General features: G+C 35.3%; 1 protein-coding gene across 1 annotated transcript in view; it reads left to right on the forward strand.

The window, feature by feature from the left end:
- The first annotated feature begins 364 nt into the window (after positions 1-364).
- The window catches only part of LOC135845952 (mitochondrial tRNA-specific 2-thiouridylase 1), a 33,961-nt gene continuing 21,452 nt past the window's right edge, over positions 365-12,873 (forward strand). The window contains exons 1-7 of the mRNA XM_065364850.1: positions 365-575; positions 707-872; positions 950-1,134; positions 1,550-1,776; positions 1,850-2,017; positions 2,101-2,310; positions 2,385-2,527. Coding sequence (XP_065220922.1) covers positions 497-575; positions 707-872; positions 950-1,134; positions 1,550-1,776; positions 1,850-2,017; positions 2,101-2,310; positions 2,385-2,498 — 1,149 coding nt within the window. The 5' untranslated portion in view covers positions 365-496 and the 3' untranslated portion in view covers positions 2,499-2,527. The remainder of the gene's footprint in view (positions 576-706; positions 873-949; positions 1,135-1,549; positions 1,777-1,849; positions 2,018-2,100; positions 2,311-2,384; positions 2,528-12,873) is intronic.

Consider the following 12,873-nt stretch of genomic DNA (forward strand, 5'->3'; position numbering starts at 1 on the left):
TTACAGAGTTGCAACAATCGTATTATAAATTTGCCTCTTTTGGTACAACAGGTATTTTGTATTTATGTGGATAATGATTCGAGCGAATTATTAATGCCATAAAATTATTCAATAATGTGATTAATATTGAAAGAATCCGCAATTAAATCGATTTTGGGCGAAAATTTGATTTAAAAAAATAAAATCTCGAAGTATTCCCAATAACGTTACGTTTCGAATCATATTACTTGGTAACACTGCAGTTTTTCGAACAAATGTCGTTATTTTTTTCCATATGATCAGTCACGTGACCATACCCGAATTTCTTATAACCTTGGAAATTCTTTTGTAAATTGGAGGTTTCTTTGAAAAATGGTGAAATGCCGAAATACAGTGTTTTCAAGAAACTTTTTGCTCAAGTTCTACCGTAGTGAATGCGAGTTTTTGAATTTATTGCGTAGTTTGTTCGTCGTGCAGTTTCACGTGTTCGATTTTTCATTTTCACCAATGTTTTAGAATGCTGTTCAAAAAAATTGCACTCGGTATTTCTGGCGGAGTTGACAGCGCCGTATCGGCGTTGTTATTGAAACGAATAGGTATTTCACCATAATTTTGCATTTGCACGTGCCGGGGTTTTGAATTACCTCGCCATGCTATTATACTCTAATTAATGTATTGTATGATGATATTCGATGGCCACCAAGTTATGTTACATGTGCTTGCCTAGGTTTCGATGTCTCCGCGGTATTCATGCGTAATTGGGAGAAGTCATCTGAAGATGAATATTGCGACGTAGAAAAGGATATCGAAGATGCCCAATGGGTTTGTAAGAAATTACAAATCCCATTTTACGAAGTCGATTTCACTAAGGATTATTGGGTGCACGTGTTCGAGTGAGTGCGTGATTGCTTCATCTCCTTTGTTTTCTCATGTTTTTGGTGTTTTCATATTGAAATTTTTTTTCTCGTAGAAACACTATGAAAGAATATCAAGCTGGATTTACACCGAATCCCGATATTATGTGTAACGCTTCTATCAAGTTCGATCGGTTTTTTAATCATTGTGTTAATGAACTCGATTTTGACGCCATTGCTATGGGTCATTACGTCAGATCTTCGTTCGGCAGCTATCTGGAGAATTATGTTGAGAATCAGCGTAAGTAAACAGTACATTTCACCTATCATACTTGTTACAAGTATTGCACGTATTTTGTGTTGCTGAGAAAGTACTACTGTATTTAAATTTCGTATCACTGAAAGTGCGACAACATGCAATTAAATCCTTTCATGAAAGCGTGCTTTATGAATAACTCCACTATCGTTCTCACGTGCATTGTCAGGACGCTTTTACCGGCATCTGACTCGTTTTGTCTTTCGATCAGAATGATATTTACGCAAGTGGTATATGTGTATATTACGAATAAAAAATGAAAACACGCAGCTTGAAATCGTTCAGTTTCTTTGACAATATTTGTGTCAGTTTGTCTCTCATGTTTTCGTGTTGACGTATAATAATGTGTGTTGATGAGTATACAACCGTGTATTAATGAATGCATTTTTTTCCAAACCAGCTGCCAAACTTCTAATGGGTCGTGATGGTACTAAAGACCAGTCGTTCTTCTTGTCACGGATCGCTCAACGTGCTCTTCAAAAAACGATGTTCCCTGTTGGTGAATTCACGAAATCTGAAGTAAAAGAAATCGCTCATGCAGAGCAGTTGCATCGTGTTTTAGAGAAGAAAGAATCTATGGGATTGTGTTTTATTGGGAAAAGAAATTTTCAAAGTTTTATGTCTCAGGTTAGTGTCATTGATAAGAAACGTAAATATTTTACTTCGTAGAATTGTTTGTATATCATATCGTATGGTTTAGTACGTTGCTGATAAGCCAGGACGGTTTATTGATGTAGATACCGGCGACGTAGTAGGAAAACACAAGGGTGTACATTTATGGACGATCGGGCAGCGAGCTCGTGTATCTGGATCACCCGTAGTATATTTCGTCGTACATAAAGATGCACCTAGTGGTGATATTTTCGTGGTATGTATCGATGTGTGTATTTAATGTAGAAAAAGGTCACCTTCGTAAAGTATCCGATGATTAATTATTCGTCAATTTGATAGTGTATCGGTCAAGATCATCCGGCTTTATTCAGCAGATCACTGGTACTTTCCGATGATCAATGGATGATTGAAAAACCAGGAGATTTGATCGAATGCGAATTTAGAATATTTCACCGACGCCCGTTAAAGAAATGTCACGTTATTACGTTACCAAATGGTAAATTGTTGCTCGAAGTCGACGAACCGATTCATGTTGCTGCTCCTGGTCAAGTAAGTGAAATCCTCAGTAGCTCTGATTCATTGTTTATCTGGATGCTTAACGTCTCGATTCCATTTTCGTATAGTTTGCGGTATTTTACAAAGATGAAGAATGCCTAGGAAGCGCGAAAATCATTTCAATCGGATATTTGGACTGGTTCAACGACCAAGTATGTGATACGAGATTGTCTTCTGCGTGAAAACAATTAGATTTGGTTTAGCAGCTGGGGTAAGTCTTTATTACAAAGTTTACCTAAGAGTAGTGCAACGTGATAGGCCGAATAGCGCCTGCGTTACCTCACATTGCGCTATTCGGCAGTAGGTATAAAGTTGGCTGAAAAAAAATCAATACAGATGACGTGTGCTGCGCAAACTATAATCGCGTTAATAGCTTGGACAACGCGATCGTGTTCTAATTCGTAGTACTCTTCGCTGTATATCTGTATTAATTTGCGTGTGTATGCCTTTTTTTTCTTCTTTTATAAAGTTCGAATAACGCGTAATTATTTTAAAAAATTTTCCGCCCAAGTGATTTCGCGAGTTATTGTTTGGTGTGTGTGTGTGTCGGTGTGAAATCCGAGTGATCTCGGAAATTGATAAGAATATCACGTTGCTGATGGGATTTCATAATCAGAGTAAGTTTTCCTTTTGTAATGTCGAATTTGAATTTTTTTCTCTCGCGTGATGTTCAAGTTTGACAGAGTTATCAGTGATCGGTGAATCTGATGCTATGGAAATATTCTTAGTGATTTTTTTGACCCCACCCCCGCAATCGAAATCGACGTCTACATTACGTAGAGTATGTAATTGAAATTCGGTTTCCTACGCGAGAAATTCTGAAAATTGTTGCCCCTTTATCGCAATGTAATTCTGAAGAATCGTTGAAATTTTAAGTTGAAGTTTCCGGTAGTGAATAAAACGTTCTATTCAACATATGTAATTAGCGATTGTAATGCAATATCCGGACTTAGTTGATTTTGAAATGTGCTAGTCAAGTTGGGCAAATCGGGACTATCATATTTTTTGCACATAACTTGTTGGCTTAAGTTATGCTTGGAATAATAGATCTAGATATTTCCATGGGGAAAAACTACTTTGTGCTAGAGGGTTTTAAGAGGGATGCATTCATGACAGATGAATCTATAGGTCCTTAAGAGTGAGAAAAAGCACGGAAAAAATTGAAAAGATGTAAACGAATAATTGGTAAAATTCAAAATTTTCGTCAATTTATTCAGTCTAAAATGTGGTACATGTGCTTCAGATCTTGTTTCAAGTTTTTTCCAAAGTTTGAATGTTCTAAAACAAAAATTACTGATCATCACTGGGTAATCATTCAGTTTGTTGAAATTTAAATATTTAAATAAAATTGTTTCCTACATGAATCGCAAAAACTGAATAAAAATTCAGCGAATCTCAAGTACAGATCTCCCCCTCTCTATCTGATATAACCAGATACCGTTTGAAAAACCTCAGGTAAACATAATGGCCATTTTAAACGATGAATGGATCAGTGTCGTTTTATTAGAAGAACAAATTTGAAATGCAGTTTTGACCGTGAAGGTGAGAAGTACATCGAAAACGTTGCTAAATTTGATTCGAAGAGTTTTTGTCCATTCCCCAAATTGAAAAAACTGAATAGATTTTTAGTTTAGAAAGTACGTATCCTGATTCGAAAAATGATCGAGGAAATTGCTCGTTCGTCAAAGAGTAAACTAATTTTATTGCGACATTTTTTATGAAGAACTAAAATTTGAAAATATATTAACGTGCGAAGGTGGTCAAAAAATCTCAAAAATTGCAAATCCATTCAAAGTATGTGGGCGTTGACAACTTTCCAAGTTATTGCCCCCAGTTGCATTTCGGAAAAATGACTATCAAACTCGTGCTCAGCTGGTCGAAATATACGCCGATTAGTACTTCTTTCACGATGGTTTGGTCAAAAATCATCATCATTTTTTTTGCTCATTCTAACGGATTGTCTGAAAATTCAAACAAAAAGAGTGAATTTGTAAAATTTGGTCGAAATGATCGTGTAAAGTGCAAAAAGCGAGGTATTTCAGTACGCTGAGCTCAAATCTATAGTGTTGGTTTTTAGAAATTGGAATCCATAGTAGTAGAACAGTGTCGTAAAATTGATAAGAAGTCATAATAATCCCCTGATGTGTGATTTCGACGTATTTGAATTTCTTAAAGGCTGATAATAGGTTCTTAAATTTTTCCTCTGTGTGCTTAATGCCTATTTTAGTATACGTTATAAAGTATGGGACATGAACGTGATAATCAAAGGAAATTCGTTTTTCTTTTTTATCTCGTAGTTCAGCCTTATAATCGAAGTCTCGGCGATTTCAACCGAGATAGTCTGCACTCGCTGAATTTTCGATTGTTGCGAAAATCATAAATTTCGTCGTCTCCTCCTCCTTTAATTTGAAGGATCATGAACAAAGTCTCATGGAGTCGCTAGATCACTTTGATACTCTTAATTAATCGTCAACCCCGCAGTTTTGTACATCTTATAGTTCTACAGCAGCGTGATTATTGCTAATTATTTTCATTCAACCTTGAAACATTAACCCCAATTATTCAATCATTCAAATTCTATGGCTGATTCCGTCCCTCTTACAATTAGTCGCCGGATTCGGTTCTTGCATTCTTATTTATATATTTTTCTCTGTGTAGGGTATAATGTCTAAACATAGATGAGAATGAGAGGAATCATCGTTATCATGTCTAGTTACCAGTCTGGCGAATTATAGAGTTGTGTCATTCATGAAATTCGAAGTCAGTCTACCCTGAAAAATTCATCGAAAAGAAGGAATTGTTTGGTTTGAGTCATTTATATCATAGTCTTAATCGATCGAAACTTGAGTGAGCAAACCAAGAATGCTATTTTATGACTAATTACCTATCTAAAGGATTGAAGGAGTCAGCATTATTTGAAAATTTAGAATTTTTTCAATTGAGGACTCTTCAAGTTGAATCTCCTTCAATTTTAAAGACAGATGATTCAAGCAATTTTTTTTTCATTTTTGCAATTTTTTCAAATTTTGTTAATTTTAACTTTGCGGAGCACTATCCTTAAATTCACGAGAAATGCAATTTGTCGTAATAATGTTCATTGTTCGTCTACTGGAGGTCTATCAATGGTTGTAATATTTCCAACGTTTCATTTAACATCCTGTACAAAGCAAACATAGTAGGCTGAGTTAAGCTGAACATTAATTGCTTCGTTACCTGACTCGTAACTTTGTCATCAGCTCGCGGTGTTTTGAAGGGACCTTAGTTTGCTAACACGAAGCCATAAGAACAGATTAAATTGATCGTATTTATGCATCGAGTTTATCTTCGTGCATTTCAATCGTCGAATACGAATACTTCTGGTAATTTTCGTGTTTACTTTTTGTAGAACTTCTTGCCATGTATAAACTCAACGCTTGTGGTATTCTGAAAGTACCCGTCGTGTATAGAGAACACAGTTGAAAGATTATGCAACCTGAAAGACCATACACCGATGCTACCCGAACCCTTGACCGTACCACCAATTTATTTACCAAGTTCGGCGACGACGCTGCCGCCTCAGTAGCAGTCTTTCCCAATACAGGCGCGGGCGGCTGAAAATCGAAGGCAAAACAAAAAACCAGGTCATCCAATGACAAAAATATACCCACACATTACTAACTTTATACTGAGTACACACAACACCATCGTGTACACACACAAATCGATAAATTATAAGGTCGTTGAATTTTATTCGTTGCCTTTCGCATTCTACTTACCTCCCCGTCTTCGTAACCTTACTCTTCGTTTTCCCCTCATGTATGCATAATATACTTTATTTTATGCTCGGCTCTTCGTTCATCGTATCACCTCCGCCGTTGGTTTGCTATGCTCGATTAATTATTCGCGTAGCTTAGGAAAAAAGTTGATTATAATAATTAAGTGTCGTGTAAGAATAATTAGAAGAAAAATAAAAGAAATATTTTTCGGTCATTCAATTGAAATGCGTTCGTATGTATAGATAGAGTGACCGATACTCTTCTAAAAAAATTTGAGTCACACTTCCATCTACGTGACAACAAAATCTCTGAAAACGACTTTTTTTTGTTCAAAAACAAACGTCATTGAGCATAGATTTAGATGATGATAAATTTTGCGTAATGAATATTCATTGTTTGAAAACTGACTTATTCATTTTGTTTGAAGATGATCCCCTACAGTGAATTTTTTCGGAAAACAAAACAAAATGAAAATGTAGGTACAAATTTCTATACATATAATAGGTTTTTTTTAAAAAAAAGAAGCACCAAAAATACAAATACAAATTTACAAAAAAATGTAACACACACCCCCCCCCCCCCCAAATACATCGAAAAAACATGAAAACAAAAACACAAAAAAGTACAAACATACATAGAAGTACAACAAAAATATACAAAATTTTACACTCACCGGCGGCTTGGTATCCATATCTGGCCCTCAGCCACTGGCGTCTTATAATTAATAGAACACTCCCTTGAAGTACATCCAATATGTATGGGGAAAATACTCGTAAAATTCATCATGGAAATTCACCCAGGACTGTTGAATTTCCAAATTGGAATTCATTCTTGCGAGCACTTCCTCCTGGTTAATCTGAAACACAAATAGAAAGCATACATTTTTTGATAATTGGTTCAATTGAAAGATTTTTTCAAATCCCTCAAAATATCAACCTGAGAAGTATTCTTATTTTTAGAAAATTTCCATTACATTAATTGTTTCTTTATTAAAATGTAAAATGCTAAACATTTTCAGCTGCTTTCATACAGCAGACTAATAGCAATTTACACATAAACGAATAGATTTCCTGTTAGGTATGTAATCAATCTTACGTAAAAACACTGAATCGAATTTGGGCTATATTTCGAGATGATACAAACAACAGAAAACACCCCAACCCGCCCCTCTTTGGGCTCATAGTATCAAATCACACTATACCTGAGAGTGAGTCAATTATTACTCAACACTTTACTTCATTAATCTAATACATTCCCAATTCTGAGACCAAATCCGTATTGAAACAGTTTAATTTGAATTTTGAAATACATCGCAAAAAGTATACACAACATAGACAAAGAAAAAAATGCAACCATATGGTTGGGAATTAATAGGTAGGTAAATTTGTTGAATTACAATTTATAATCAATCAAAATTGAGGTTAAACAAACATGAAATCAAAAAATGCTATTCTTATCGAGTTCAACATGTTCGAAAATTGATTTGAAAGGAAGAAAAATGATTCGAATCACGGGATGATTCAAATCTCGAATCACGAATAAAAATACACGATTCGATTCGCGCCCACTCCTGGTCATAAGCATATTTTTATGGTTATCTTCATTTTTAGCCAGTTGTGAAATGTTGCAGCTTATACTAGACATTTTTATATGTATGTACCTGTAAGAGAAAAGGTAGTAAGCGTGTATAAGTGTATGTGTAGGATATTATAGGATAGAAATAAAGGAAAGGTGTAAGGGAGGATGTACAAAAGAGCGCCGAGACGATGACAATGTCAACGTGAGACAATTTACGTGTACGTATAAAGAGATACCTAAGCGCTTTTTCGTCTTCCTCCCGTATGTGTGTTGGTTGTTCAGTGTGCCTATCTTTTTCACTCTCGTTTCCTTTTCGCTTTGTGTTCAGGCGATGTATACTATACGCCAGTATTATGTACTCGGTTTTTACATACACTTTACCTCATCTTGCATTTTCCTGCCTTTCGCGGTATCACCCTTTCCATCTCGTCTTGTGCTCTGTGTAACTGACGTCGACGTCGTCGTCGTCGTCGACAACGTTATAATATTTATATGCGGGTACGTTGCACGAAGTGCCAAAGGTCTAAAGGCTTATATACGTATAAAAGCTCTCGCTCCATTAGGTTAAAATACCCTTCGTGTGCTGGTCCCATTGTCGTTTCGTTCTCTTCGCACCCGCCAGGCATATCTTTACGGTCGAGACGACTATAATACGAGATGGCAGCGTGCATTACATATACGTGTATTTATACCAACAACGTAATTATTTTAATACTAAGATATGATAATCAACATTGTCAAAGCGAACGCACGAAGCGCCCTGTTCTCCGTGTTCAACCCCTTAAAGAGACAGGTAATTAGTCGAAGGTTATTTGTAGCCGGTGTATCATCGCGTCAGGTACTTGATGCACGGCAGTTAGGAGAAATTCTCGCCGCCTATGCTAAAGATGTATGTAGGATGTGTCGTGGTGCTGCAAGCGTGCTTTATCGTGCTGCTGGCCGAGTTGACGAGAAAGACGGCTGCTTAATTGGTTCTGACAGTCTAACCCTGTGTATACTTACATTGTGTGTAGGCTTTTAAGCTAATTGTTTCGTATCCTACGACGAAGAGACGCTAGAGCTTTCAAACGTGACGATCGGTTCGATGAGAGGCGAAGGCTCTTGACTGAAAAGGTCATTTTGAAAGGAAAAAATAAGGACTCTATGTGAAAAGTGTGTACCGTGTTTGATTATAGGAGAAGGCTGTGCTGAAAGCCGTAATAGAAAAATTGTACAATTGAACAAAAAATAAATTCTAATGAGTTCGCGAAAATAAAAAATAAAATAATTATAATAGGTTTACGAGAAAAAAATGAACACAAGTTTGCGAAAAAAATAAATACAAAAATGAACTAATAAAAAATTAACTGAAAAAATTAAATGAGTTGATTTTCCAGTCTCACTGCAGTCCTTGCATCTGTACCAGCTGAAACTTACGGTAATAAAATAAACAGCATACACACAGATTTTCATCATCACCGTCCGCTTTAACCGTCAGGCTCATGCCAGTGCTGTGGCCAGTCAGGTGCGATGTATTCAGCAACTCCCTCTGCATCGCCCTCTTCATCCACCAAATTTTCATCATTGTCCAAATTAACCCCCAAATTACTCACCTCTTCCATTCTTTCGGCAAACGTTCTATCTTCCTCCCCTACATTATCATTACGTTGTTGAAATCCATTAAATGCTTCATTGGCTGCAAAATCAGTATACTCATCAATCTCCTGATTTAATGAGTATAATGGACTGTTGTTCTGGCGGTTTTTTAAAAAACTTGAAAATTTGAAAAAATTTGAAATTATTGAAAAAACTTACTTCGTTTAATTGCACGTCCAGAATTTCTCTCATGTATAAGTGATGATGATCTTGAATCTGAAAAGAAATAAAAATTATAAACATTGTGGAAATTTGCCTAAAAAAAAAAAAAATAAATAAATTTACTGAAAATTGTGATTTTTTTAAAACTTCCACAATTTATCAGTAAACTTAGCGCATTTATTTGAAAATTATTTTGATTTTTCAGAAATTTCGAAAAACTTGCTACAATTTTCAAAAATGTTATGAAATTTTTAAAAATTTACGAAATTCCATTAAAATTTACAATAATTTTTCCAAACATTCGATCAAGATTATAATTATTTTCCCAAATATTTGAATTTTTGCCTATGGGGTTAAATGGAAAAAGAAATCAACAAATTAGTTGAACGGAAAAAGAAATCAATAAACAAACAATCACAAAAACTTACTTTTTCAAATTTTACGTTCGACTAATTCGCTTGGTCGAAAATATTTTCAAGAATGATTGTAATATCTTCGGCAGAGAAATCATTGCAACAGGCTATGAAGCGATACTCATTTAATGAGTTGTTCGTCTAAAAAACAAAAAAAAAATGAAGAAGATCATTATGGTTGATTAATTGATACAATAGAAAGTTGAGCTTTTTTGAAAGCTCAATTTTCAAAAGCTTACAACATTTTTGAGCTACGTATGTAGTATAATTTGAAAAAAAAATGAAAAATTCTAAAACACATTCATTTTCATGATACATACTACTATGAACTTTTCGTGATGGGATTCTCAAAACCTTGAGAGGTACAGAGTTCCAAAATTTTGATCAAAATGTAAGAAAAAACGTAAAATATCGTATGATATATGGATTCACCTATTTTCTAAATTACTGAGTACGAATATCTGCTCACTTTTTAGATTCAAATTTTTAAAAAAAAGGGGGTGACATATGGTTTATTAAGTTTTTTGGGAGCGTTGAATAAAAATATATACCTACCAACTCATTTTTTTCGATTGAGGATCCGAAAAAAAACAAGCACGAAACGTTGGAAAATAGAGAGAACCGCTGATGTACATATAATCGTTTCACATTAGATACGTACTAAACCAAAAAATATGAAAAAAAAAGTAAAAGGTAAAAAACACATACTCTTAAATGTCTACTTACCATGAAACATCATGTAAATGAGGAGGTGGATAGCAAAACGCAATAACTCCAAAATTACGAAAATTGAGTTTGATATCTATCCTCATGTAAAGTTCAACGGGGAATCCATTCCCGGTGTTAGATTTTGTCCATCAGTTGAATATCATAGCGCAATCGAGGAAAACAAGTCTAATTTTAGAGCTAAATGCATTAAAAAATGAGATTTTGTTTGCAAAACGCAATAACTCCACTACTTTTTATACATTTCAGTTGCGCAGATGTGGTAACACTGTTTTTTTTCATCGGGTGGGTACTGAAAATCGTTGGGTAGGAGTTACTTAAAAAAATGGTGCTTTCGTTGCCACTCTCTGAATGCAATATCACACACAGGAATTGTTTGAATTTCACATTCCAGTTTTTTAATTGTTTTTTATCGAAAATTCTCACTTAAACATAAGTTTTCTTCTATAATTTTTCAATTTTTTCAAATAAAAAATACGTTTTTTTGCAGAAAAACACCAAAAAAAAATTTTGCGTTCAAAACGCAATAACTTTTTTTTCTTTTCCTCACTGTGCTTACCCAGGTGACCGAAATTTTGAAATTGAGTGGAAATTTTATTTGTGGCACCTTCCCCTTTCATTTGACACCAATTTCGGAACTCGACCCCCCACCCTTCCCCTCCTCACAATTTTTCCTAATTTCCCAAAAAAAAACAAAAATGGAGTTATTGCGTTTTGCTATCCACCTCCTCAAATACTTTATACTGAGGTTTCCAAGTACTTCGGTTGTACACCATCTTCTGAAAATAATTGAACAAATGCATCGATAAATATCATCCATTGCTGATATAGCCATGGGTATCAATATCATATCATAATTATCGTCACCTAGCATCCCTTTGTATAGTTTACTTTCTGCATCTGCGACTTAAACGTTGCTTAAACTTGACACGTGACCGTAACCATAACAATCATAACATCGTGTAATTCGAACTCAGAAAATGCCATTGGCTCCGAAAGTTCGAATCGAATCGACGAACCATCGAATTTCGAATGGAATTTTGGAAAAATTCATAGGTACAGGGTACATAGTCATACTTGACATACATGATGGATGGTCAGATCGTCGTCGATCGATGCTATTCCAATTTTTGATCCAACTCCAAGGACTCACTACTACAATTCAGATTTCAATACAGGCACTCTTTCACACTAATTGCGAGTAGTTATTGATAAGTATACTAGGATCTAAAATTACAAACACTAAACTAAACAGGGTCAGGCTCTGCCTCCTCCATGGCTGAAGTGCAAAAGTGCAAATTACGTTAAATAAGTGATAATAATATATGTATAAAATACGAATAATAGCAACGAAATTTCTTATTTAAGATATTTAAGTTTTTACAGATGATTACAAATCTATAGTGCCAGAGTAAAGAGGGTGTTCATATTGGAATACAAAATCTGATTTAATCAATAGGTGACGCAACGTTTGATGAAGGCAAGTTCAGGACCAATTTTTGATTAATGGACAGCTTAACACTACTTACAAAACTTGATATCATAAGAAATGGGTAATTACGTAAATACGGTAAATTACCAAATATACGGATATGACAGTCTCCCCCTACTGAATAAAATCACTCAAGTACTGAGGAGCTCGACTATTTCTAACCGGTCGCGCCGGACCGGATGACTGCGCATTTGGAGTTTTGGACCATGATCGACAGGATTGGCAGGGATTTATGTCAGCTATTTGACTGCTTCTAAGTTGATCGATATGTCGCTTGATTAACGACCCTGTGCCCATTTTAACACGATAATGGAGACGTTCGAGCTTTTCAACGATCTCACCAGAACGCCATTAGTTTTTATTATTTGAAAAATAACGTAATTGTACCCTTGATATAAGATCTACGAGTGTGACGAGTATTCAGTCGATAGGGGAAGGATTTCATTAATAGGGTATATTAGTTAATGTAATCTGAAAAAGCACCGCGAGCATGAGGCGATAACACTACGCAAGAGAAAACTTCCAAATACAAACTACATACGATGAATACCCTGTATACCTAAAAACCTACTTTCTTTCCCTTGCCATTGTATCCTACTGCTTTAACAACTTGCCCTTAAACTGCGTTATTCACCCTTTACACTTTACACACTGAAAAGTTTCATCGCGCCTTGTACACTCATAGCCTTGTTATAGTATGCACATCTAAGAAGAATACACACAACGCTAAATTACAAGGACTCAAGTTTCTAATGAAGGGTGACCTTCTTTCGCTGGTGTATCATTTTTTCCTTAT

This window comes from Planococcus citri, chromosome 4, assembly GCF_950023065.1.
Source record: "Planococcus citri chromosome 4, ihPlaCitr1.1, whole genome shotgun sequence".
NCBI classification, from domain to species: Eukaryota; Metazoa; Arthropoda; class Insecta; order Hemiptera; family Pseudococcidae; genus Planococcus; species Planococcus citri.